At 55.5% G+C, this 18,486-nt stretch overlaps 8 protein-coding genes across 8 annotated transcripts; 5 read left to right on the top strand and 3 right to left on the bottom strand.

Moving 5' to 3' along the window:
• The first annotated feature begins 166 nt into the window (after window positions 1–166).
• K452DRAFT_355835 (uncharacterized protein) lies at window positions 167–1,795 on the top strand. The gene is made up of 2 exons (XM_033546000.1): window positions 167–268; window positions 320–1,795. Exons 1-2 carry the CDS (start codon window positions 181–183, stop codon window positions 1,591–1,593), a joined length of 1,362 nt encoding a protein of 453 aa, XP_033401069.1. The 5' UTR covers window positions 167–180; the 3' UTR covers window positions 1,594–1,795.
• A 610-nt stretch (window positions 1,796–2,405) lies between these two features.
• On the bottom strand, window positions 2,406–4,149 carry K452DRAFT_264309 (uncharacterized protein; the record flags this gene model as incomplete). The annotated part of the gene is made up of 4 exons (XM_033538683.1): window positions 2,406–2,791; window positions 2,853–3,234; window positions 3,457–4,014; window positions 4,075–4,149. 4 exons carry the CDS (start codon window positions 4,147–4,149, stop codon window positions 2,622–2,624), a joined length of 1,185 nt encoding a protein of 394 aa, XP_033401068.1. The 3' UTR covers window positions 2,406–2,621.
• A 499-nt stretch (window positions 4,150–4,648) lies between these two features.
• On the top strand, window positions 4,649–5,624 carry K452DRAFT_220918 (uncharacterized protein; the record flags this gene model as incomplete). The annotated part of the gene is made up of 4 exons (XM_033536489.1): window positions 4,649–4,771; window positions 4,858–4,988; window positions 5,038–5,134; window positions 5,184–5,624. 4 exons carry the CDS (start codon window positions 4,649–4,651, stop codon window positions 5,622–5,624), a joined length of 792 nt encoding a protein of 263 aa, XP_033401067.1.
• Window positions 5,625–5,774: 150 nt separating this feature from the next.
• Window positions 5,775–6,549, bottom strand: K452DRAFT_283713 (uncharacterized protein). Its single transcript, XM_033539824.1, has one exon. The coding sequence runs from the start codon at window positions 6,541–6,543 to the stop codon at window positions 5,902–5,904; it is 642 nt and encodes a 213-aa protein (XP_033401066.1). The 5' UTR covers window positions 6,544–6,549; the 3' UTR covers window positions 5,775–5,901.
• A 135-nt stretch (window positions 6,550–6,684) lies between these two features.
• On the top strand, window positions 6,685–8,980 carry K452DRAFT_264300 (uncharacterized protein). The gene is made up of 2 exons (XM_033538682.1): window positions 6,685–7,756; window positions 7,811–8,980. The coding sequence occupies exons 1-2, from the start codon at window positions 6,777–6,779 to the stop codon at window positions 8,484–8,486; spliced, it is 1,656 nt and encodes a 551-aa protein (XP_033401065.1). The 5' UTR covers window positions 6,685–6,776; the 3' UTR covers window positions 8,487–8,980.
• A 2,258-nt stretch (window positions 8,981–11,238) lies between these two features.
• K452DRAFT_283710 (uncharacterized protein) lies at window positions 11,239–12,108 on the top strand. The gene has a single exon (XM_033539823.1). It carries the CDS (start codon window positions 11,697–11,699, stop codon window positions 11,913–11,915), a length of 219 nt encoding a protein of 72 aa, XP_033401064.1. The 5' UTR covers window positions 11,239–11,696; the 3' UTR covers window positions 11,916–12,108.
• A 627-nt stretch (window positions 12,109–12,735) lies between these two features.
• On the bottom strand, window positions 12,736–13,862 carry K452DRAFT_355831 (uncharacterized protein; the record flags this gene model as incomplete). Its single annotated transcript, XM_033545999.1, has 2 exons — window positions 12,736–13,512; window positions 13,623–13,862. 2 exons carry the CDS (start codon window positions 13,860–13,862, stop codon window positions 13,099–13,101), a joined length of 654 nt encoding a protein of 217 aa, XP_033401063.1. The 3' UTR covers window positions 12,736–13,098.
• A 1,024-nt stretch (window positions 13,863–14,886) lies between these two features.
• On the top strand, window positions 14,887–16,262 carry K452DRAFT_283708 (uncharacterized protein). Its single transcript, XM_033539822.1, has 4 exons — window positions 14,887–15,218; window positions 15,274–15,354; window positions 15,509–15,854; window positions 15,942–16,262. Exons 1-4 carry the CDS (start codon window positions 14,916–14,918, stop codon window positions 16,001–16,003), a joined length of 792 nt encoding a protein of 263 aa, XP_033401062.1. The 5' UTR covers window positions 14,887–14,915; the 3' UTR covers window positions 16,004–16,262.
• Window positions 16,263–18,486: the final 2,224 nt, after the last annotated feature.

Genomic DNA, 18,486 nt, shown 5'->3' with positions numbered 1-18,486 from the left:
AGTGAGTGGGTGAGAGAGAGCGTGAGAGTGTGAGGGAAGAGGGAAGATTAGAGTTGCGGAGTTTAGAGCACGCAAGGCTGGCATGTGGTCGGCGGCAAAGTCCGAGGGCGCGCGTCGGCGATCGACGAATTTTTGGGTGCCGCTGCTGCTGCTCCAAGTCTGCTGCCAAACACACACATCATGGCCGACCCTTCGTCCACCAAAGGCCCCGTGGCCGAAGCTGCCAAGAAGGCTGCCCCGGAGGGCAACCCCGCCCTGCGCATGATGGGTGCGTAGCTAATACTCCACCACCACCACCACAGCTAACGCCTCCTCCCAGGGCTGCCACGGCTGCGCCTCCCCTCGCGCAACTGGCTCATCTTCCTCGGCGTAACGGGCTCCTTCATCGGGGCCGTCTACTACGACCGGCACGAGCAAAAAAAGATGCAGCGCAAATGGTGCGCCAGCGTCGCGCACCTGGCCTCGGAGCCGCTGGCCATAAACCAGATGCCGCGGCGCGTGACGGTGTACGTGGCCGCGCCGCCGGCCGACAGCGCCATGGCCGCGCGCGAGCACTTCGTCGAGCACGTCAAGCCGATCCTGGTGGCCGCGGGCCTGGACTGGGACGCCGTCGAGGGGCGGGTCGAGGGCGACGTGCGCGCGCAGCTGGCCGAGCGCATCCGTACGCTAAGGAAACAGCACGGCGAGAGCTGCAGTGAGCCTGTGCCGGAGGAGGATAGGGCCGAGCTTGCCGTCCAGCAGATGCGCGCCAAGGCGGGCATCGTGGAGTGGCCTGGCGTCCAGGGCGATATTGTTATTGGCAGGAACACGTGGAAGGAGTATGTGCGCGGCTTGCACGAGGGCTGGCTGGGGCCGTTGGACGCGCCGCCGCCGCCACCACCGCAGCCTGAGCCTGAGCTTGCGCCTGAACCGGCCTCTCCCACTCCTACGCCCGAAGCCAGCACTCCCGCAGCAGCAGCAGCAGACGCGGACGACGCCTCCCCCACCGCCACGGACAAAGGCCCCACCACCCCAGACGCAGACGCCGAGTCCCAACCCGCCGACACGAAACCCGCCAAGCGCAAGCAGCCCGCGCCGTACATCTCGCCCGCGGACTACAGCACCGCGCCGCTGTCGCCCAACTGTCCGCCCCAGCTCCCCCCGAGCACAGCCATCCCCTTCCCGCACATCCTCGGCTTCCTCAACACCCCCGTCCGCATGTACCGCTTCGTGACGCGGCGACACCTGTCGGACGCGATTGGCGCGCAGGTGGCCGCCGCCGTGCTGGCTGCGCATCGGCCGTTTGCTAGCGCGGGGGGGTCTGACGTTCCTGTAGCTGGAGGCGTGGCCGTAGACGCAGGAAGCGCAGCCAGTGAAGAAGAAGCAGCGGCAGCCGACGCATGGGAGCAGCAGCGCCTGCTCCGCTCCGAAGAAAGCGAATGGCACAAGAGCGTGCGCGCGCAGGCCGAGAAACGACACGACGCGGGCGAGGAGAGCCTCTGGGTTGATGGCATGGTGCTCGACGCGCGCATTGCGGGCCGCATGCGCCGGTTTGTGCTGAGTGAGGAGGAAAGAGCGAGGGTGGAGCGCGTGGGGCGGGGTGAGGAGGCGTAGGTGCTGTGAGAGAGGGGAGGGAAGGGAGCGGTATAGTCATCTGGTAAAGATGGAAGTGCGCGATGAAGATATAAAGACAAAGCGACGGGACTCTCCAATCTTTGGAAAATGGGAAATGGCACTCTGCCTTTTTGTATATGTATTTGTATACGTACGTAACACGGCTCCTACATACCACACCCACGATGCTAAAACATGCGCGACGTTGCATAGCCTGCTTGCCTACCCACCCATCCATCCATTCATCTACAGCTACATTCGTACATGCTCACTAGCGCTTATACAACCCACGCCCCACACGCACTCACTTCTCCCATCACCACCCTAAACAACCAAGCACCCACGCACCCAAGCAAGAACGAAAGCAACAAAGCAGGCAACCAAGCAGCCATCACGCAGCAAGAAGCAGCACGCTGCGCCGCCCCCGTCTACTTGCTTACCTACATACACACCACACCACACCACAGCCTCAACTCCAACACTCCAATACATCATCAACACCAAGTCAAGTCAAGTCAAGTCGATTCACAAGCCAACGGCAACCGCGACGATGGGCGTTTGTATCGCAGTATCCCACTAAATGTCTCCTTCGTGGCTGGCTTCTCTAGTTTGCGTTAGTGACTGCACTAGGTACCTACACTTACTTACTTACTTTTGGCAATGTTGAGGAGAGGAATGGGAAGGGATGGGAAGGCAAGGGAAACAGACCCATGAACACAAGACCAAGACCAAGATCAAGCTCAACAACTCGCACTCACAGCTTCACAGCACCACGAACACAACACAACACAACACAAACCATAAATCTTGATCTCGTTTCATTTGTGTTCATTTTCATTTTCATGCTCTATAGATGGGGCACCGGCGAGTGACGCCTTTTTCGCATCAGAAGTTGGCTGGCAGTTGAGCCGTCCCAGGGTATAGGCAGCAACTGACCCGACTCCCCCAACTCCGGTCAACAACCCAAGCAAATTTCGCAAGACTATATAGGTAGGTATGGGCTGCAATAGACCCCTTTCTTAAATAACTTAGGCCTTGGCCGCACCCGCCTTGATGAGCAGGATATCGCCGTCCTCGACGACGTAGTCCTTGCCCTTGGTCATAATCTTACCCTGGGACTTGAGGGACGCTTCGTCACCAATCTCCTTCAGGGCGTTAAAGTTGTAAACAATTGCCTGAATGAACGTCTTCTCAAAGTCTGGGAACACTGCGTTAGCATCATGGTCGACACGATAAGGTGGGTCCACCTTATAGCTTACCTCCGTGAATGACACCAGCGGCCTGCGGCGCCTTGGTGTTGACGCGAATGGTCCATTGGCGGACTTCATCAGTACCAGTGGTGAAGAAGCTGTTCAGGCCGAGCGCCTTGCGCATCGTGGTGATGGACTTGGGCAGCGCAGAAGTGACACCGAGGTTCTTCAGCTCCTCGGCGGCAGCCTCCTCGGTCTCAAACTGGGTGAGACGCTCCTCCAGGCAGATGGAGATGGGGATGATCGGGTCACCGGGAGCGTGCTCCTTGACCCACTCAGCGATCTTGGGAAGGTGCTTGTTCTTCTTGCGAATGTAGTCCTTCTCGCTGAGGTTGACCAGGTAGACAACCGGCTTGGCCGTCAGGAGGAATAGAGTGTTGATCAACTCAACCTAGAGCGGAGTTAGCCTCTGCCGAGACAAATCTGCCATGAAATGCGTGTGCGAATGTGCAAAATCAGACGGGACGTCTTCTCATAGGATCCTCTAAGCGTTGTAATTGGTGAGGTCCTCGAAGAGCTGGGATTATATCGGGACTAAGCCCTTTGTCATCACGAAAAGCACGGGGGTTCGACCGCAGTCGACGATAATATAAGGAAAAAAAAGGCAGCTTACCTCCTTGGGGTTCCAGTCGGCCTTCCGGACGTCCCTGCCGGCCTTCAGGTGCTCGAGGATCTTCTCAACCGTAGCCTGCTCCTCCTTGAGCTTCTTCATCTCCAGAGACTGACCACCCCTCCTGGTCTGCTTAACCAAGGCCTCATGCGCCTTCTCGGCGAACTCGATATCCTTGATGCGGAGCTCCTCGCTGATGATGTCGAGGTCACGGACGGGGTCGACGTCACCCTCGACGTGGATAATCTCCGCATCATCGAAGCACCTGACAACCTGGAAGATGGCATCGACAGCACGGATGTGCGACAAGAAGGCGTTACCCAGACCAGCACCGGTCGACGCACCACGCGTCAGACCAGCGATATCGTAGATGGTCAGGTGGGCGGGGACCTCCGACTTGGGCTTGTAGTGCTGGCATAGCCAGTCAAAGCGCTCGTCGGGCACAATAACGCGCGACTCTTCCGGCTCAATGGTGGCATAAGGGAAGTTGGCAGGGTTACCAAGGTGGCACTTAGTGATGGCTTGGAACAGCGTGGACTTGCCGACGTTGGCTAAACCGACCTAGGAGACTGTCAGGGTAAGAACTTTGAACACACACGGGGCAGTAGGCTGCCTACATACGATGCCACTCTTGAGGTTGTTTCCGGGCCTGCCCAAAAGGACCTTCTCCTGCTGGACTTGCTTCTTAGGCGGCATTTTCTTCTTCTTGCTACTAGCGTAGCCGCGGACAAAAGTGATGCAGAGGGGTGCGCGGGGCTTGGGCGCGATAGCAGCTAGCCGCGAGAGCGTGGGTATCAAAGAAGGAAAAGCGTAAAGGGTGAAAGAGCTGGAGGGGGGAATGGTGAATGTGAGAGGAGGAGACTACTAAAAGCCTTCACTCCCAGGAATGGCAGGCGGATGTTGATGAGGGAGGGGTGGTGATGATGAGGTGGGATGTGGTTGCCGAAGAAATTTCCAGGTGGTACACCGTTGTCGGCTACATCATTCATCCGCCTCCGGCGCGGGCTTGGCTCATCACGTGCTGTACCCCAGATCCCACCCGGTCAGCCGCAGGCTGGTCTTTGTGAGCTCTACACTTCTCCGCTTCACCTGTTCTCCTGTTCATACGTTCCTTCCTCTCGTGCTTATACCCAAGGGTCTCTACCCGTCAGTCTTGGCTGCGCTTCAATCTCTGCTTCACCGCTCCACCGCCGAAATGGCTTCGTCCCACTCGAGCAGACCCAAATCCGGCCACGGGAACCCGCGCAAATCCAACCACCGCTCCACCTTGTCTCTCCAGAAAAAAGAAATCAAAATCCACGTCTATGATTTGCTTCCGGTAAGCTACAGCTACATTCCATCTCGAAACACATTTGCGCCCAAGCTCCGCAGATCATTTCCAGGATGGGTCTGACATCTCCGCAGCCTGGCAAGGTCTCTTCCTTCCTGTGGGCTGTAGGAGGCTCGCTGCTTCATTCGGGGGTTGTCATCAAGGACAAAGAGTACGCGTATGGCGGTCATGATCACCGCGGCGTCACCGGCGTGTACTGGACTAGGTTCGTACGTTCTAATTTACTGCAAAGCTCAATGGCTCATGGTTATCAGGCCGGGCTTAGAGCCGCCGGGAGGGACCTTCAGGACGGAAGTGTTGCAAGGCTTCTGTTTCGCCACGGATGAAGAGCTCGACGCAATCATCAGAGAGGTAACTGTCGCGTTTGCCAGGAGGAGACGCAAGCTAATACATAATCCAGGCATCCCACAAGTTCCAGGGCATGTCCTACAATCTTTTAACTTTCAACTGCAACCACTTCACCTCGTACCTCTGCGAGAAGCTGACGGGTAAGCCGGCGCCTGGATGGCTGAATCGTGCAGCGAGTATCGGCGTCGCGCTACCATGCGTCGTGCCGCGGGAATGGATTGCTCCTCCCGACCACGATACAGCAGATGGTGAGCTCTTGGACGATGATGAAGACGACGAGCGAGCAGCCATGCTACATGGCGAGCGTCGAAAACTCCCCCCGTTAGAAGAACATGATGACGGCCTGGACAGGACCCCCAGTCGAAGCACCCCAAGACCCGGCAGCCGGAAAGGAAAGGTTCCTCTGGCACGCAACTCGGACTCGCGCCTGTCCGGAGAGAGAGACACCAGCGGGAGAAAGATCCCTCCAGCCGAACGAGCACCCGTCTCGTGAGGCACGCAATCTTGACGATTCTGAGGATGACTGTTCTGCTTGATGAGTATGCGATTATGGGCGATGGGTTTGAAGAGTGGCATCGTACTTGTGATTTCACAGCGGATATCAAACATGTTTTCTTTTTATAAGGTTAAGCACCACGTCCGCCAAGCCTTTGCAACGCCGTGCTGCCGCATATATCATACAACCAGCGACAAATGGCATTGTACATGCAACCATAATGTCGATGGCGAGCCAACCATGATCCATGACCTTGATTCCAACAATCCCTCTCTTAACCCAGTCTCCTCGGCTTCTTGGCTCTTGCACCGCCAAACTTCAGCTTGGTGTCATCCGTTACCCGTATGATCCTGTTCCGAATGTTGTAACCCTCAATTCCCAAGATGACCTTCCTGACAGCCTCGCGCCCTTCGCCAAAGCCCTTGAAGATGAGCTCCACTTGCTTGATGTCCATCAACCAGCCCCTCTCTTGGATGGTGCTCATGACGAATGCGCCGAGCTGGTAGGCGGCATCGTAGGTGCCACGGTGTTGCTTGCGGAAGCCGATGTTTCCGGTAGAGACAGAGAGCATGGGGTCTTTGTTCGGCTTGGTCAGAGTGATGTGCGTGTTGTGCCTATGGGTAACGATGTTCAAGTGGTGCGGCTCCGGGTCGCGCAGCAAGCTTGCCGCTTCTTCAGGGTTTGCGCCTTTCGAATTCTTGAGGTATTCCGAGGCGCTGAAACCGGTTTGAGGCCTGGATGCCGCGTTCGCAGGCATGAGAGAGTCTAGGATATCGCGCCGGCATGCACTGGTGGAAAAGTTGGCCCGCGAGGCAAGGAATCCGGCGCGCGGAAGGGCCTGTTGCGCAACGTGGCGGGAGAGGAGCATGGTGGCAGGGAGGGCAGAGAGAGCCCGCTGGGCATGGCCTTCGAGCATGGCGGAGTGGTTGCTGGAGACGATGATTGTCGGCGTCTGATTGAGAATCTGGAGCGCCGGAGGAACATCGGAAAAGGTCGGAGCTCAAAACTTCGAGAGGCGTCTCTCTGCCCGCCGCATCGGTCTGCGGCCAGTCAATATCTTTCCCGCCGCCCGCCCCAGCTCTCTCCACCTTTTTTCATCTCCGCAAGTCAATTCCCGGCTCTGCATCCTTTTAATTCAGTGCGCCTAGCATGAAGGCCTTCACCAACAGCTCTCTTGGAGCGCGCGCCGGAGCCGCCGCCAGATCTTCTCTGGCATCCCAATCATACGGCCGCTCAGTGGCTTATAGGCGGTTATCCACCGCCCTGCTTCAGTCGCAGCGCTCTGCATCGTCTCCTGTCGCCTCTTCGCAGCTTTCTCTTCCTTATCTCCAGACCCAGCTCCAGCCTCAAGACATCCTTCTCCGGTCATCCGCCGCCTACGTCAGGCATTTTTCCTCCCAATCAAGATTGAACGCCGACACCAAGAGGCCCCAGCCCGCCGAGCCCCAGGCCAAGGCTCCGAAGGACAGCGCAAAGAAGGAGAGCAAGAAGACCTCCGAGACCGGCGAGCAGAAGGAAGAAGGCGAGCCGAAAGCGGAAGGTGAGCAAAAGGCGGAAGGTGAGCAAAAAGCGGAAGGTGAGCAGAATGCGGAAGGCGAGCAGAAGGAAGGTGGAAAGAAGGAGGCTCCTCCTCCTCCGCCGCCGCATGGAGACAAGACCCCTTGGCAGGTCTTCACCGAGACGCTGCAGTCCGAGTTCAAGGCGTCGAAGGAATGGAACGAAAGCACCAAGGCTCTCGCCTCGGGCTACAACGACTTCACGCAGAACGAGAACGTGAGGCGCGCGCGTGGCGCGTACAGCAAGGCGACTGAGGCTGCGTCATCTACAACTGGCGCGGCATTGAAGACCACCGCCACCGCTGTCGGTAAGGGTGCTGCTTGGACTTGGGACACCACTGTGGTGAAGGGCATTAGGAAGGGCGCGAATGCGACGGGCCGTGGTCTGGAGAAGGTAACGAGGCCTGTGCGCGAAACCGAGGCGTACAAGAACGTGAAGGAGGTCATTGATGATGGCAGCTCGTCCCGGTACGGTGGTTGGGTCGAGAAGGAGGAGCGGAGGAAGAAGCGTGAAGAACGCGACATCAAGATGGGCAGACCTAAGACGGTCGAAAACATGGAGGAGGACCCAGAGTGAGCACCATCCACTGAACGACATGAGGAAGGTATGACTGACATTAGTGATAGCGCCGGCACCAACGTCACCCTGCACAAGGACGCTGCATGGAAGGAGTCCTGGCGCGACTTCCGCGACTCTTCTCGCCTGATGCAGTCTCTCTTCACCATGAAGGAGCAGTACCGCGAGTCCGAGAACCCGCTAATCAGCACGGCACGTAGCATCTCCGACCGTGTCGCTGGCTTCTTCGCCGAGAACGAGACGGCCATGGTCATTAAGAAGTTCAAGGAGATGGACCCCACCTTCCAGCTCGAGCCCTTCCTGACCGAGATGCGCGAGTACATCCTCCCCGAGGTCTTGGACGCATACGTCAAGGGCGACGTCGAGGTGCTCAAGCTTTGGCTGTCTGCGGCGCAATACCAAGTCTATGCTGCGCTGATGCAGCAATACACCACCGCGGGCCTCAAGTCGGACGGCAGGATCCTGGACATCAGGAACGTTGAGATCCTCAACGCCAGACTGCTGGACCCTGGTGAGATTCCCGTTTTCATCGTCACCTGCCGCACGCAGGAGGTGCACGTGTACAAGAACGCGAAGAGCGGCGAGCTCGCTGCCGGCATGGAGGACAAGGTGCAGCAGGTAACGTACGCCATCGGCGTCACCAGGATCCCCGAGGACGTGAACAACCCCGAGACTCGCGGCTGGCGCTTGATTGAGCTGCAGAAGAGCGGCAGGGATTACATCTAGATGCGCTCCATCTAGCTATGTAAATCTTTCCCCCTTCAAAAATCACCCACAGTCCTCCTTTTCCGCGTAAAAATAAATACCTCACACCCATGTCGGCCATTCTTGTTCCCAAGCATTATTCGGCAACCACTCTTTGCGTTTAATGCGGTATCGGCGGGCATTTCACGGCGTATGATCCACGAAGAAAAAAGTGCCTTTTTGAGCAGAGCAAGGAGGCGGTGGCCATGTTGTTGATTCCCCACTACGTGTACTATTATATCGCCCCGGCATCCTTGGTGGGAGGAGTTGTGGTGCACAGGCGGGCGACGGGCCGCCAAGTGCGATTTCCTACTTACTACTACTAACTTCCCCCCTCATGTACATTATGTGCTTTGTTCGCTGTTGTTGTTATACCTCTATGGAGATGCGGTGGGCTTTGGATTCGGGGTGTGGGATGCTGAGGAAGAGACGGGCGAAAGAGTGGCGGCCTGAATTCGAGACGACTTTCTCCTGTGCTTATGTGCTGCTGCGTGTGTGCGTGTCTGGGTGCAGTCAAAACTGGTGATAACTTTGAGTTAGCGGTATCTAACCGTTAGTGAGATGTTCATTGGTATATCTGGCTGGGTTTTGCGCAGCTGTTTGAACGCCTTTGCCGCTAGGAGAGGAATATTATGAACAATCAACGCTGAAAAGGAATTGGACTAAGAAGGACCTGCAGTAATAGTAGTGGTGCTTTGCAGTCAAGCAATCACTCCTATAATATAGGTGCTCTGTCTCTGTCATCCTATATGCGTTTGAATAAAACACTGGCAGCAGAAATAAACAGCTCAACGCTTTTCGTCTACGAACGTCTTTTAAAAGGAGTCGCCGCTAGTCCACTACTGTGTTTCTTGCTCACGACGAAAATGGCAACAACGGAAAAACAATACCTATCAACGAAGCCTGGGAGCATAAGCTAGGGGGAACTGACAAATTCCAGCAGACTTCTAAAACTGATTCATTGACTACCTGGGATTGCTCACTTAATGATAATGGCGACGAAAGGAGATGATGATGATTGATTTGATTCGATTGTACTGACGATCAGCGGCAAGGTGTAATGGTGTTTGTTTGCCCCATCGAACATGTTTATTGGAACCTTCGCCACCGATTCGCGAGCATGGGAAGACTGGTGTGTTCGACGGGGTGTGGAAGACAGACCGCTTCGTGTATTCCATCAACCCTGCACATTGCGTACGTGGCCCATTTTGTTGGGCTGCTGAAGAAGTCGATCTCAGTGAGTAATAGTATACGACCCTTGTATGTCGTTCTTTCCCATCTATAATCAGAGCGCGGAACGAACTGGTCGAAATAACGGCTGTCTAGATGTGATCACCAAGACGTTGAGTAGGAATTTGTCAGTCATGGACTTAGGTACGTCCCTTGACTGAGTTCGTGATGATCGACGTCCAACTTACAAGTAGATACAGGTTGTAAATTGAAAGCATTGGTGCCATTTCGTTTCACGACACCATTCAATTTGAATCAGAAGAACAGAAAGTTTTCATTCTCTTCTGGTAAAGAAACCCGACGTCTAATAAACCCCGTCATGTCCCGCATTCGTCTTCACGTATCTGCGTATTGTGCAAATTCTGTAGGGGTGAGCGGTGTCAGACACGATAGAGAAAGCTGATAGGGATGTTCTCGATTGATAAAATAAGTGTAAAGTAAAACCACCTTGTTGGGATTGTGAGTTTAGTCTAATTTGTGAATGAATGGCTATTCGCTGGTCTATAAGGGGATACCTTGTTAGGTATGTGAAATCTGCTAGAATAAGGTATTGAGGTGTCTATAATGCTCACTCAACACCTGTGGTCGCATACAGATGAAAGCTCATGTGAAGCAACTTCACCTAATATATATTTCCAAATTTTATACGTTTTAAATGCCTTGTGCACTTATATTCTTTTGTCTTCAGGCTATTACATGGTACCCTGACATCCTTTATCTTTGTAGCTGTCAAGTGATCGCTAAGAATGGCACTGAAGTTATTTATAACTACTAAGAACACTTCCTAGGTATATTTAAAGTAGGTAGACAGAGACTATCCGGCACCTTTTTACTCCTTAACCCCTATTTATCGCTAATATGATCAGGCATCTCTTAAACATCGTAAAATGTCATCTACAAGACATCTGCTCTTTAAATAGCGCGTTTTCGATGTTTCTTTTTACTGAGAATATCTATAATGTGGCATGGCAAATACTCTACATAGGTGTTGGTGATGTAGGAAATTAGTCACTGTTAATATTACTCCAACCCATCTGGCCGACTATTAATGTATATAAAGAAAATACATCACTATTTCATCAATCTCATTCACCAGTCATAACCAAATGAAGTTAAATGCTAATCATATTTCGGCGACTGAAGCATACAATGGCTATCTAGAGTAACTTAAGCTTTCGAGGCAGCCCTGGAGTGTTGCATAGATGGACTTGACGATCTAGCTTCACAAACAACATTACTGCCAATTCCGGTGTACGGCTTACGCGCTTGCTCCGGGAACTACACACGCTTATGGTTGTCGGAATGCCCAACCTAGACTTGGCTAGCCAAGGTCAAGACCAGGTGGGAGGATCGCCTTGGTTCCCCCCGAAAATTCACCACAAAGCTCTGGCAAGAGCCATCTTAAACTGTATGTAGGGGGTAATGATGATGACTAGCATAATTTGGTTATGCTGACCTTAAGCAGCGAGGCATATCGGCGTTGTTCGTCAAGTGCAGTCTATGATGCTGAGCTATATATTATTTGGAGTAGGCGCCTATAACTTTCAGTGACAGAGGGGAACAACAAGAAGATGCGTAGAGCTTCCTTTTCCCTTTGACTAAACCTTTGACCAAACCCTTGTCATACCAAAAACATGGTTTTTGGCTGTATTGTCTGTTCGAAAGATTATAGCTTCTCGAACAGCATGCCAACTAAATACTCACTTACCTACAGCCTTACGGCTAAACCACCTCACTAGCACCAACACCAGTACCAACACTAGCACCAAACAAGCCCTGCGCAGCTTTACCCGCCCTCGCCCCCAACCTCAACTCCAACCCCCGCATCCTTCCAACACCCCGCCAACTGCATCCCTAAACCCCAGCTGTGCCACCCCCGCACGCACGCAGCGTACCGCATCCACCCCACCCCAACCCGCGCCGCGCACGAAGCGCGCTCCCAGCTGCTACGCCGCAGCCGCAATGCAGCCGCACCCGGCGAATCTCACTCCGCCAGACGAGCAGCAGCAGCGACAGGGGCAGAGGCTATCTATCCCTCTGTGCCACACGCCCGCAAGCCCGCCAGCCTTGGTGCGCTGGGGCTTTAGAGGCGAGTTGGTCTTGGGCTTGCTCGCTCGCTGCTACTGCGACACCGAGAATTGCGGTGGTGGCATTTACTGCGGAAGTCACGGGGATGGGTGAGGTTTGGACAGACGTGGTGGTGATGAGCACAGTTGCGGTTGTGAGGGTATGAGAGCGTCGGCTGGGTGGGTGTGCGCGGTATACTTCGAGCGCGGAGGTGTGCGGGCTACTACATCTCTACGCAGTGGTTATCCAAAGGGCGCGAGTAGGAAGAAGCAAGACACCAAGTCACGGCAAAGGCGTAGAATCAAGAAACCCTAACCCTAAGCACGGTGCGGAAATGGCGCGGAGACGTGTGGTTTGGAGCGTTCGGTAGAGCGTCGCCCGTGCAGCGGCCAAACTGCTGCTTTTGCTTGGCTCGCCGTAGCTAGAGCGGTCATGCGGGCGTGCTGAGTTTGCAGTGATGATGAGTCCGTCCGGGACACATCTGGAGTGCTCGATCCGAAGCACCCAACACGCGTTCCGAGCAGCGGTGTCGCGGATGTCCATGAAGCTGGCAGAGCAGAGCATTGGCAAGGAGGTGAAGTCACAAGAACAACAGTCGGAAGACCCTGCCGATGCCCAGCAGCCGACGAAACGAGGCACGGTTCGCGGCAGGGACGGCACTAGCTCGCTGCAATAATAGCCACATGCCGAAGCGTCTAGACAAGACGGGCATCCCCTGTCGCGCTCCCTGGATCGGCGGCGGGAGGGAGCAAGAAGGCTGCTGCAGGGTGGCAGGCAACAGCGACCCTTGAAAACGGGGCACACGCCACCAAAAATCCGCCCGGATATACATAGCCCTTTTGTAAGGCAGAGGACGGAGCCCACTCCGAAAAGGGTCCGCGTGGGGCGGGAGCTCTAGCGCTGCGAAGATCATACCTACATCATAATTCGTCATGCTCCATTGGCGGGGGCACTCCTGGCGCGTCCGGACACGCGAGATTGGAGCTTCAGGGACCATAGCAAGGTCGCAAGGTCGTCGGGACTCGGGCCTGGTGGGCGCTCGGAGAAGCTGACAGAAGCAAAGACTCAAAACACCTCCACCTGGCCCGGTCCCGGTCCTGGTCCTGGTCCTGGTGCCTGCCGCGCGCTCCTGCGACCTGCTCCACCACCACCGACCGCTGTTGCTGATGCATTATCAATTACTGCCGCACCACCGCACGCCGTGCTCGCTTTCTGCTCTGCGCGCTGCGGCTCCACCATCCCCGCCCGCCTTGGGGCCGTTTGTACGGAGACCTAACCACCGTTTTGCCTTGGAAGTTCATGGGCCCGCTGGGCCCTGCCTCGGCATATATCTTGGATGCAGGCGCGTGGGGCCCGGCCCTGCAAAGCTTCCTGGATCGTCAGCTCTGGCCCAGGCCGTGATCATCGTGTATGTGAATTGTGCAGCTTCGGCCGGAATTCGCGACGAGGGCCTGTGCCCCCAAAAGTGAAGCGAGAAGCGAGCGGAAAGCTTGGATATCTCGCCGGTCCTGCTGGTGATAGTCGCCGATTGTTGCTTTTGGGCATGCAGGCACCCACGTCCGACGTCCGTGCCAGGGTGTTGTGCAGCGTATTGTAGTAGGGTGGGATTGGTGGGATGCCGATCTTCTTGTCTGCTACATCTGCTGACGACCGATTTCTGCATACTGGGTCTGGGCCTTTGGATCGAAGGACGCTGCGTGGGCCCCCAGCCCTACCTTATCACGAGAGTTTCGTTCGAGCTGACGCACTCTTCTCGTATCACTGCTGTCTGCTCTTCCGTGAATGTTACAGAATAGTGAATGTACTATATTGAAAACTCACCATGTGAACATAATTACCGATGGATCCTCGTTTTGGTGTTTTATGTAAAAATGATTGGGCATGAACATCATTGTCTTGAGTGATGCGCCCCGGAGTGGTGTGTGGACGTGCGTTGTGTCCATATTGACAGTGAGCCATTGAGGCGTGCCGTAATGAGCCAGATCTCTTGGAATATGAGTGCGGATGGAGAGGGCATGAATTGTATAACATAAGCTCTTCAAGAGCATTGTAGGTGGGCATGTTGACGAATAAGAAAAAGGTATGGAGTGTTTCTGTATGTTTCAGAGTATATATACCTTATCGCGAGTACCGTACTTCGTGATAGAGGTGGCTGGTGGTGGATGTGCTATCCTGAACATGGCTCGCTTGTGAGACCCAGCTGGGATAACCGCAGTAGGCGAGTCGATGAAGACGAAACTTCTGAACTGCACCATGTCAACTCACCGGCTGATAGAAGAACAACTATACCACCAAGTTGAAGCACGGTTTTACGGATGCTTATGTGTGAAAATGAGATCAGACTCAGAAACATCGCTTACCAAAGACCAACGAGCATGCAAGACCTCATTCATAGACAAGCCTCAACATTATCGTAGTGTGATATTCGGCATCTAGTAGTAGGGTGGTGCGACATACTACCATTTGACTGGATCTTCCAATCGGGCAGATGGTGACTTTGAAAAGTTCAAAGTATCTTGTTATTCGCCTGCGCCTGCCTTGAACTCATTCTCAGGTTTATTGATGTTCGGACCATATGTCTACGGGCTCAATATCCCGAAGACAAGAGAGTGATGTAGGTAACGAATCTGCCTTTATACCGAGATGGTTAGCTGAAGATAAGCCGCTACGGGTTGTAGGCTGGATAGCTCTGCTAGATCGTCAGAGCTAGAGACATGCTCTCAATGTAGTAAACCATTTACTCAACCATGAATAGGTTTCCATTTCGTCTGAGCCAGAGAGAATCTGCCATGTCGAATGCTGTTGTTGTCACGTTGCGGAGTCACGTTAGGCAGCCGACGATCCACGACGCGGGGCCGCCGATGGCGTCACCAAATGGTGCAACCAACCACAGGCGTTGGAGCATCTCAAACCTCAACAACACAACATCTTCTCATGCTTCTACTCGGCGTCAAGTTTCCGACGAGTCGTCTAATCCAATCCGCGATCCCATCGTATCTTAGCCGCTGTTCTCCATCTGCGCGCCCCCAGCTTCGCCCAACCCATCCTCGCCTGGCACCCGCATACGCGCTCCAGCGTCCAATCTCAACAACAGCGGCCCGATACTCCGACACAATGACCGGCGACAACCAACAGGCAGGCAAGAAGTCGTACCACACGAAAGCGACGGGCAATGCTCTCGAGACAGTGCAGAAACACGCGCAAGAGAATGAGCTGAAGCTCTTCGGGAGCTGCTTCTGCCCCTTCGTGCAGCGCGTGTGGATCTCACTCGAGCACAAGCGCATTCCCTACCAGTACATCGAAGTGGACCCGTACAAGAAGCCCAAGTCACTGCTGGAGGTGAATCCGCGGGGCTTGGTGCCTGCACTACGCCATGGCGACTGGGGCTGCTACGAGAGCACAGTGCTCATGGAATACGTATGCACCCTCGAGGGCGATATTGATCTAGACTTTGCTGACTGACGACCCGCAGCTCGAGGACCTTGATGCCGGAAATGCATTGTTGCCGCCCGATGCAAAGAGCCGCGCGCACAGCAGGCTGTGGAGCGACCATGTGAGTATCCTCGTGCAGTGAGTGAAGTGCAGTGCAGTGCAGTTCAGTGCAGCGTGGTTCAGTGCAGAAAGCAGTGCACCGAGGGGAAGAGAAGAGACGAAGCCATGAAATCTCATAGGAGCAAGAATCGGACGCACACTGACTGCCACACCAGATCAACCGCCACCTGATCCCTGGCTTCTACCGCTTCTTGCAGGAGCAATCTCCCGAGAAGCAGATTTCGTACGCATCGGAGCTCAAGACCGAAATCGGCAAGCTCGTTGACGCAGCCCACGCTGAGGGCCCATTCTTCCTAGGCGCAGACATCTCCTTCGTCGACATCCAAATGGCGCCTTGGGTTATCCGTCTGAACCGCGTGTTGAAGCCATATCGGGGGTGGCCGGAGCCGGAGCCTGGCAGTCGTTGGGCGAAGTGGGTGGAGGCGATTGAGAAGGATGAGAGCGTCCAGGCGACGACGAGCAGCGATGAGCTGTATTTGGATAGCTACGAGAGATATGCTGGTGGGTGTTCCCCTGCCTTAGTACCTACTTACCTACGTTTGGTAAGGTGGCCGTCATATACAGAGTTCTCGACTGATGCACCGACAGAGAACCGCCCAGACACGTCGCAGCTGGCGAAAGCCGTGAATTCGGGACGCGGGCTCCCGTGATTGCGGTTCTTGATACTATAACCGTAAGAAAGAAAGCCTTTTTACTTACCGATAATTTCTCATTTACCTGTTAATCCACCTCTTTCAAGCCGACGGAAGAGCATTGCTCGACGGCAGTAACGGATGTTGCTCGACATAAGCACAAGGATGCCTTCTCCTTTCTTGTTTGAAGCCTCAACAGCAGAAGCAATGGTACGAAGTAGGGTAGTACGTAGGTACATACCTTAATCCGCGAATACCCGTCAGCGAACCAGTCTCTCTCGGGCCAATCACGCACAATTCCGCCCCCCTCACCACGTCCGCCCGCCCACCAGCACCCCGCTCCGATCCGCAGCAGAGCGGGCACGGCGCGCGAATCGGCGGCACGCAGCAACGGCGGCGGAGAGCCGCCCGGGGGCTGGACTGAGTCCTGGGGCCTGGGCGCGCGCAGCGCGCCCCACCCCTCCCCGCAATAAGCTACCTGCTGGCACTTGACGTGGCTTGGCTATGTGCCGAGAAAGCTAGACAACTAGGCACGGAGGAGTGCCGAGGGGCCAATAGTAGTGGTGGTGGAGCGCTGCTGCTGCCGCTTCAAGGCCAGAATGCCAAGATGACGCGGTTTTAACTTCAGAAGGATTAATCGGATCACTGTGCGCCTGCTCGAGCACCAGTCTCCTGAATGAGGATGTTGTGATATACTCGGTTTGGACCGAGGTCCGGCGCCAGTGGTTAGAGTAGGAGGAGTAATACTCTAGAAGGATCATGTATGTTTGCCGGATGAGCTTGGCGGTATGTCCCGTGCTGGGCGAGCTAGGGTAACAACTAGCAGCTGTGCAGATCAAGCCAACGAACACGCAATAATTGTGCGCCGGTAGGTAATGCTCTAGGCGCACAGCTAGCAAATCGTACGAGTACGAGGCAAGCGAGCTCGCGCCCCCAAGCTCTAGATAGGCGGACGCACCTCCGGCGCGCCGCTCTAAGCAGCCTCCTCTACTCTACGACCTACTCTAGGGCAGGGTCGGGGGAGGACGCTAGCTAGCGCTGTACCGGGACGCTCGGCTCTCGGAGTCTAGACTCTAGACGCGGCAGGCGTTCTTACGCACGTAAGCTAGAGTAACTAAGTTGGCGCTACTACTACTACTACTACTACTACTACTACTACTACTACTACTACTACTACTACTACTACTACTACTACTAGTACTAGAGTATTACTCGAACTGCCTACACCACTACCCGTACCTACTACTGTCTCTCGCCTAGAGTACTCCTAGAGGACTACGCACGCGTACTTGCTTCCCCCTAGGAGTATGAGTAATCCGTACCGCGTCCGCAGCCTTGCTTCCCCCTAGGAGTATGAGTAATCCGTACCGCGTCCGCAGCAAACTAAACCAACCAACCTGCACCTGCCTGCCTGTCTACTGCGCGCTTAACCTACGCACGCACACTCTCTCTCCTCTAGGAGTAATCCGTAGAGTAGGTACACGCCGAAGCAACCAAACTAAACCAAGCCAATCCAAGCCAACGCAGACCAAACCAAACCACATTAAACCAACCCGCACACGTCCGCGCCCCGCGCCCGTCCGGCCAGCCGTTCGTCCCACCGAATACTAAACCCTCTCCCTACCTATGCAAAGCATTTGCGCCGCCCCGCAGACCGCAGAGCCAGTCTAGAGTCTAGACGCGGCGCAGACCCTGCGCGCTTGACCCCTGCTGCTGCGCCCCACCTCCACCAGCACCAGCACCACTACCACCACTGCCATCATCAGGCGCAGCGGCGCAGCGGCGCAGCGAACCGTACGGACGTGGTACCGGTGGTGCCTACTCTAGAGCACTCTACTCTAGGTGGATGTGCGTGCGTGCGTGCGTGCGCGGGGCATCGGAGCCGCCCGCCCGCCTGCCTGCCCGCCCACCGGATCTGCGGATCTGCGGCGGAGGCGCGGCTTGTGGGTTGGGGGCTACGGAGCACGGTGGGTGCGGTGCGGTGAGGTGAGTGCGCGGCACAGTCGGTTCAGTCCAGTTCAGTCAGCCAGAGGGTGGGTGGGGTGTTTGCGGAGGTGTTTGTAAAGGTGTGTGTGTGCAGATATCGAGACCAGAAACAGGGACGAGGAATATTTCCGATGCGGCTGGACGCGTCGCGTCGCGTGTCGTGTCGTGTCTCCGAGGGCTGTTCTTCTGCTCGAGATGCACAGGCAGGAAGTCGGCAGAGCGCGGCGCGACATCCCAGCAGACAGACAGACAAACAGCAGACGTGGCGCGGCGCGGGGAGAGGTTGGGGGTCCAAAGGAACGGTGAGCCGAGTCGCCGACGGTTCTGAGATGTGCGTGGTGCGTGTGTGTGTGGGTGGGTATGGTATGACGACGCGTGCGGGCAGCGGCACGGCCTGGCTGGCTGCTGGCTGGCTGTTGGCAGTGTGAGTTTGCGTGTGCCAGACTGCCAGTTGCCAGGGCCCTGGTCCGCTTGCCAGGGTACGCCAGAACCAGAGCCACCTCAGCCAGGGTCCT

This window comes from Aplosporella prunicola (genome assembly GCF_010093885.1).
Source record: "Aplosporella prunicola CBS 121167 unplaced genomic scaffold K452scaffold_4, whole genome shotgun sequence".
Classification (NCBI taxonomy): Eukaryota; Fungi; Ascomycota; class Dothideomycetes; order Botryosphaeriales; family Aplosporellaceae; genus Aplosporella; species Aplosporella prunicola.
The sequence above is the reverse complement of the archived record's forward strand: the minus strand, read 5'-3'. Positions and strand labels throughout refer to the sequence as shown.

What these genes read in the sequence shown, in the direction of transcription:
- K452DRAFT_283713 (XM_033539824.1), bottom strand. Translation starts at nt 6,543, where the DNA reads ATGCTCGAAGGCCATGCCCAGCGGGCTCTCTCTGCCCTCCCTGCCACC.
- K452DRAFT_283710 (XM_033539823.1), top strand. Translation starts at nt 11,697, where the DNA reads ATGCAGCCGCACCCGGCGAATCTCACTCCGCCAGACGAGCAGCAGCAG.
- K452DRAFT_355835 (XM_033546000.1), top strand. Translation starts at nt 181, where the DNA reads ATGGCCGACCCTTCGTCCACCAAAGGCCCCGTGGCCGAAGCTGCCAAG. An exon ending in CCCCGCCCTGCGCATGATGG is followed by an intron (nt 269 to 319) that starts GTGCGTAGCTAA and finishes GCCTCCTCCCAG; the next exon opens with GGCTGCCACGGCTGCGCCTC.
- K452DRAFT_283708 (XM_033539822.1), top strand. Translation starts at nt 14,916, where the DNA reads ATGACCGGCGACAACCAACAGGCAGGCAAGAAGTCGTACCACACGAAA. An exon ending in GCACAGTGCTCATGGAATAC is followed by an intron (nt 15,219 to 15,273) that starts GTATGCACCCTC and finishes GACGACCCGCAG; the next exon opens with CTCGAGGACCTTGATGCCGG. An exon ending in GCAGGCTGTGGAGCGACCAT is followed by an intron (nt 15,355 to 15,508) that starts GTGAGTATCCTC and finishes CTGCCACACCAG; the next exon opens with ATCAACCGCCACCTGATCCC.
- K452DRAFT_264300 (XM_033538682.1), top strand. Translation starts at nt 6,777, where the DNA reads ATGAAGGCCTTCACCAACAGCTCTCTTGGAGCGCGCGCCGGAGCCGCC. An exon ending in AACATGGAGGAGGACCCAGA is followed by an intron (nt 7,757 to 7,810) that starts GTGAGCACCATC and finishes CATTAGTGATAG; the next exon opens with CGCCGGCACCAACGTCACCC.